The 6,681-nt window shown below is 46.3% G+C and overlaps 1 protein-coding gene across 3 annotated transcripts in view; it reads right to left on the reverse strand.

The window, feature by feature from the left end:
* The window catches only part of nkx6-2 (NK6 homeobox 2), a 101,532-nt gene extending 99,274 nt beyond the window's left edge, over positions 1-2,258 (reverse strand). The window contains exons 1-2 of one of the 3 annotated variants that reach the window (XM_062976110.1): positions 1,476-2,258; positions 1-2 (exon numbers count right to left, since the gene is read on the reverse strand). The exon at positions 1-2 is cut by the window's left edge and continues 225 nt beyond it. In XM_062976110.1, the coding sequence (XP_062832180.1) occupies positions 1-2; positions 1,476-1,953 (480 nt within the window). In that variant the 5' untranslated portion in view covers positions 1,954-2,258. The remainder of the gene's footprint in view (positions 3-1,475) is intronic. The other 2 variants (XM_062976107.1, XM_062976109.1) reach the window with 2 other exon arrangements.
* Positions 2,259-6,681: the final 4,423 nt, after the last annotated feature.

The following is a 6,681-nucleotide window of genomic DNA, read 5'->3' on the forward strand; positions in this document are numbered from 1 at the left end:
TCCTGCGTGAACCAAAGACCAAGGCTTAGCCCTCCGTTCGGCAGACCTTCCCCGGCCCTGAACCCAGGAGGAGGACGCGGGTCTCGTCTGAGTGTCTCCCAATCTAGCCTGAAAACCTCTGGAAGGTCGAACACCGGCCAAGAAGGACCTAATGTTCGCAATGGGAAGGACCGTGGACCTTTCCACGGGAGAAAGACCATCGTTTTCTTCCCACGTTTTCTTCCCAAGGAGAAAGGACCCTTCTCTCTTCCCCCACATTTCCTAACTGGGAAAATTTCCCAAGGAGAACGAACCCCCGCAGGTGGAAAAGACCCCGAGTGGAAAAGATCCCATGAGTAAAAACATCCCGAGTGGAAGGGATCCCAGGCGAGAAATTATCCCTTATGGAAAGGACCCACCACACGCGATAAAACCTGCATGGGAAAGGACCCCACGCGAGAAAGTCACGAGTGGAAAAGCCCCCCACAAACCGGACATCTATGGAGTGAGAAAAACGCCACTAGTTGTGCATGTTCTTTTGGGATCTGGGGGAAAGGGTTGTTTATTACTATTTGTTAGTGTACTCTGGAATTGAAAGTTTGCCATTTTTTTGGTTTGCTTTCCTTAATTTTTCTAATATTTCATAGCTTTAGTATACTCAGGAATTGAAGTTTTGTCTCTTTTGTAGTAAGTATATACTTTTTTGGTACCTTTTCTTATTTTAATTTTATGAATTGGAATATTGAATGGGAAAGATCCCTGGGGAGTGAAAACCTCCCGAGTGGGGAAAAGACCACAAGCGGGAAATTATCACGAGTGGGGAAGCCTCCATTTGCGGACATATAACAAAGTGGGAAAGACCCTGGGAGTGAAAAATCCCGAGTGGGAAAAAGACCCTAGGCGGGAAATTGTCACGAGTGGAAAAGCCGCCACAAGCGGACATCTATGGAGTGGGAAAGATCCTGGGAGTGAAAACGTCCCGCGTGGGGAAAAGACTCCACGCGGGAAATTATCACGAGTGGAAAAGCCGCCACAAGCGGACATCAATGGAGTGGGAAAGACCCTGGGAGTGCAAACTCCGGGACTGGGGGAAAGACCCCACTCGGGAAATGTCACGAGTTGAAAAACTGCCACAAGTGGACACATACTGAGTGGCAAAGATACTGGGAGTGAAAACGTCCCATTTGAGGAAAATACCCCACGCGGGAAATTGTCACGAGTGGAAAAAACTGGGAAATTGTCACGAGTGGGAAAACTTGCCCACAAGCGGGAAAGGCCAAAAGAATGAAAAGGTCCAGAGTGAGGAAAAGACCCCACGCAGGAAATTGTCACGAGTGGAAAATCCCACGAGTGGACATTTATGGAGTGGGAACAGCCATGGGAGTGACGAATCCCGAGTGGAGAAAAGACTCCACGCGAGGAACTGTCGCGAGTGGGGAAAAGACCTCACGCGGGGGGGAGACGCGAGTGGGGATCTCCGCGGGTGTTGCTCTTACCGGGGCATCCGAGGCGCGGGTCCCTCCAGGGCGAGCCCTGCATGACTCCGGGCCAGAAGATGGGCGGCCTCCCGGGCAGCTCGGCCAGGGGCTTGGGGTAGCGGGGCACGACGGCGGCGGCGGCGGGGCTGAAGTACATCCCTGCGGCGGCGGCGGCGGCGGCCAGGCCGTTGAGGCGGGGCAGGCCGGTGAGGAGGTTCCCGGCGGCGCCGAGCGGCCTGCCCAGGATGTCGCTGATGCCGTGCGGGGTCCCGAGCGGGAACTGCGCGCCGCCTCCTCCTCCTCCTCCTCCTCCGCCGCCGCCTCCTCCGGGGGCCTTGAAGGGCGCTCCGCCGGGCGGGCCCTGCAGCGCGTAGGGGAAGAGCGAGCTCTTCATCTCGGCCATGCTGTGCAGCGCGGCCAACGGGGCGCTGCCGCTGCTGCTGAGCACGAAGGCGCCCGGCGGGCGGTTAGCCTCCATCGGCCCCACGGCTAACATTGGGGACGCGCATTAAAGGGGAAGGCGGCCCGAGAAGAGGAGTCCGTCCGTGCCCGGGAATGGGATTGCCTTCCGCACCCGCTGGAGGCCAACTCGGTCGCCTTTAAGAGAGTTTTGTCAAAGCCGCTCCTCGCTCCTCCCTCGTTAGCAAAGTTTCCGCCCCATCACAGCGCCCGTGATTTATACTTCGGAGGTTAGAAATCCTTCGCGAGGTTTTCACTCCAACACAACACAGCACAGCCCCCCTCCCTTTTTCCCCCTTCCCTTTTCCAAGCCGAGTGGGTCGAAATGGGCTCTTTGGCGTCCAGATGCGCGGGTGATAACCTCCCAGCCACCTGCCCGCCGCGCGCTCTGATTGGCCGGCTCCTGCTCCGACCCGCTACGATTGGGCCAATCGGTTTTGGGTCCTTTTCCCCTTTCTTCCCGCTTCATCGGAAAAGGGGGCGGGGCTTAAAGGGAATGGGCGTGGCTTGGGATGCCACGGAAAAGGTCGGCGAGAGCTGTGTTCAATGGAGATCCTTACTGATAAAGTCAAGGTGCTTTCAATGGCTGTAAATTCCCCCCGTTGATTTATCTCCCGGAGGGCGAAATAAATCCCGCCGGAATGGGAGTTTAGTTAGAACGCGGAAATAATTGTCTGAAGCCTTGGAGGGCGACGGAGGTGGAATGCATCCACACTGGGGAATGAATACACTTTGGCACCACTTTCATGCTATGGGATCCTGGGATGTGGAGTTTGCCACTCTTTGGCAGAGAAGGCCAAAGGCCTTGCAACATTATAACTCCCAGGATTCCATAGTCTTAAAGTGTAGAATGCATCCGCGGCCTGTTCCTTGGGTTGCTGTGAGTTTTCCGGGCTGTATGGCCATGTTCCAGAAGCATTCCTCCTAACGTTTCGCTCGCATCTATGCCAGGCATCCTCAGAGGTTGACAGGTCTGTTGGAAACTAGGCAAGTGGGGTTTATATACTAATGAATCCCCACCTTGCTCCCTGCATACTTTGGATAGGGATCCATCTGATGTCGCAAACATTCATCCCTTTTGTGTGTGTCTTTTTGTTAAGGAAGTGGATGAGTTTGCCTCGGAAAGGCCACCGGGAGAGAGGTCGCCAGAGAGTGGCCTTTTTCGGGAACGCTGTCCTTGCCCTTCTCCTCTTCTTCCTTTCTTTTTCCTCCTCCTCCTTTTCCTTTTCTTCTCTTCTTCTTTTTCCTCCTCCTCCTCCTCCTCCTTTTCTTCTCTTCTTCTTTTCCTCCTCCTCCTTTTTTCTCTTCTTCTTTCACCTCCTTCTCTTCTTCCACCTCTCCTCCTCCTCTTCTGCTTCTCTTCCTCTTCTTTTCTTCCTCCTCCTCTCCTTCATTTCTTCTCCTCTTCTTCCTCCTTCTCCTCTACTCCTCCTCCCCCTCCTTCTCTTTCTCCTCCTCTTCTTTCTTTTTCTGCTCTTCCTCCCCCCCTCTTTCTCCTCCTCCTCTTCCTCTTCTTCCTCCCCTCCTCTTCGGCTTCACTTCCTCTCCTCCTTCTCCTCCTCTTTCTCTTCTCCTTTTTCTCCTTCTCCTTCTTTTCTTCCCCCTCCTCTTCCTTCTACTCTCCTTCCTCCTCCTCCTCTTCTTTTCTTCCTTCTCCTCCTCCTCTCCTCCATCTCCTCCTCCTTTTCTTCTTTCTCTTCTTCCTCTCCTCCTCTTCCTCCTTAATAATAATGAACAATGAACTTTATTTATATCCCGCCACCATCTCCCCGAAGGGAATCGGGGCGCCTTACAAAGCATTACAAGGTGCAGCATACAATATAAAACGGTAAAACAATATCATATAAAATTATGGAAATGTTTAATTAAAATTAAAAATTATAATAACAACCACAGTCAACACATATAAACATAAAATGAAAATGGCACAATTGAAAAAAAACCAGAATATCTAAGAAACCTTTTTTGTGTGTGTCAGGAGCGACTTGAGAAACTGCAAGTGCTTCTGGTGTGAGAGAATTGGCCGTCTGCAAGGACGTTGCCCAGGGGACGCCTGATGTTTGATGTTTTTACCATACTTGTGGGAGGCTTCTCTCATGTCCCCACATGGGGAGCTGGAGCTGACAGAGGGAGCTCATCTGCGCTCTCCCCAGATTCGAACCGGCAACCTTGATGTCAGCAACCCAACCTTCAGGTCAGCAGTCCTGCCTGCACAAGGAACTGACTCCATTGGCAACCGGGAGCTCCTGATCTAAGGAAACTAGCTGCCATCAATTCATAACTAAAGTGCCAAAGTGTCAGGCTCAAAAGCTTGTTTAAACTTCTCCTCTTCCTCCTCTTCTTCTTCTCTTCCTCCTCCTCCTTCCTCGCCTGACTGAGCTCTGGACGTCAGGATGAAAGAAAGAAAATAGGTCTAAACCAAAAACAGCAGCACGGCTGCTTCAGGAAGTCTCCCGCCCAGTGTCGGTGGTCGTGAAGCAAGGAAAGCGGCCGACAGTTAGCTTTAGCAGCAGCAGCAGCAACAAAGGCCACAATACTATCGAGTCGTTTTTAGATGCTCGTTTAGAAAAAAAGACTTTGTATCTCCGCATCAGTTCTGCATTGGAACTCAGGAGTAAGCCTCCCGCTCTGCGGTGGCACTTACACCCAGGTAGTTTCCCACCGAGTTGCAGCCGGATAATACAAACACACGTATTCAGACATACAATGATAAACAATATTAATATTACGTGATAAATCACAACTAAGAAAATATTATAAGACATAAGGAAAATATATTTATAAATCACATCTAAGAACATACAAGATGTGTCCCAAAAGTCTCTCTATGTGGGTAAAAAAATTATATATTATATTTTAATATTTATAAATTTTAAATATTTTCAGATACCTTAAAGGCACATTAGCTACCATTTCCTATTTTCCCGTATGCATGACCTGGACCTTTCCACACAGCCCAGAATATCCAGCCAGAAAATCCCACAGTATCTGCTTTGAACTGGAATATATGGCAGTGTGGACTAGGCTATCACAGTTCAAAGCAGATATTGTGGGATTTTCTGCCTGGATATTCTGGAATATAGGGCTGTATGGAAGGGCCATGAGTCCACGCTGCCATATATTCCAGTTCAAAGCAGAAAATGTGGGATTTTTTTTCAGTTGTTGTGGAATAATAATACAGATAGCATTTACTTACCTATGCACCCATACATATTTAATGTATATATTTAATTTAAATAATATTGATATTATAATTAATATCTCACTATGTACCATAAGTAATAGCTAACAACACTCTATTAGTATGTGTGTATATATATGTGTGTGTGTGTAATTGTTGAATAAATTATATGTGTGTGTGTGTGTACTGATAGGTGTGTTATTGTTAAATAAATATATACATTATATGCACACATAAATAATGTATATATTTAGTTTAAATAATATTGATATTATATTATAATATTCCATAATATACCATAACTAATCTCTAATAACACTCTGTCTGGGTTGCTGTGAGTTTTCTGGGCTGTCTGGCGTGTTCCAGAAACCTTCTCTCCTGACCCTTAGCCTACATCTATGACAGGCATCCTCCGAAGTTGTGAGGTTTGTTGGAAAACTATGGAAGTGGGGTTTATATATTTGTGGAATGTTCAGGGTGGGAGAAAGTATGAATGTTTCAATTGGTCGATTTGATTAGCCTTGAATAGCCTTGCAGCTTCAAAGCCTGTCTGCTTCCTGTCTGGGGGAATCCTTTGTTGGGAGGTGTTAGCTCCCCCTGCTTGTTTCTTGTTCCCCTGTTTTCTGAGTGTTGTTCTTTATTTAATGTCCTGATTTTAGAGATTTTTTTTAAATACTGGTAGCCAGATTTTGTTCAATTTCACGGTTTTCTCCTTTCTGTTCAAATTAGATTAGTACCAACTGACTTCTCTGGTTGGTTGGTTGGATAGATCGAGATAGAAATTATATGTGTGTTTGTGTGTTGTTAAATGCATATATACATTATTAGTGTGTGTGTATTTATATACAATGTCTATATTTATTTAACAATAACACATCTATCAATATATATACTGACATATACACATACTGATATATAGATAGATGTGTTATCATTAAATACTCACATAAATAATGTATATATTTGGTTTAAATAATATACTGACATATAGACATACTGATATATACATAGATGTGTTATGATTAAATACATTGATACATTACTCACATAAATAATGTATATATTTGGTTTAAATAATATTGATATTATAATCAATATCTCATCTATATATATATAAATGTAATGTGCATAAATCCCATGGAGTAAACAACAAAACCACTGGACCAAATCATACCAAATTTGGCCACAAAAGACATAGTCATCCAATTTATGTCTTTCCATCAAAAAAAAAACCCCTATAAAACACAACTTGACACCTCAAAGGACCTCTCCCGACCTCAGAGTCATTATTATTATTATTATTAGGTTCCTGGGAACCATCAAAATGAACAATACCTGACTGCCAGCATTAAAAAAACTCTACAATTTAGGCAGTACATAACGAACAACACTCTGAAAATAAGGGTATTCCAGACAGCAAACAACCAGAGTCAGTTAACACCTCCCAACAAAGGATTCCCCCAGGCAGGAAACAACCACACTTTGAAGCTGCAAGCCCATTAAATCTTAATCAAGGTGACTAATTACAACATTCATACTTGCTTCCACAAACAAAAACCCATTTAGGACCTGGGCACAGCTAGT

This window comes from Anolis carolinensis, chromosome 3, assembly GCF_035594765.1.
Source record: "Anolis carolinensis isolate JA03-04 chromosome 3, rAnoCar3.1.pri, whole genome shotgun sequence".
Lineage (NCBI taxonomy): Eukaryota > Metazoa > Chordata > Lepidosauria > Squamata > Dactyloidae > Anolis > Anolis carolinensis.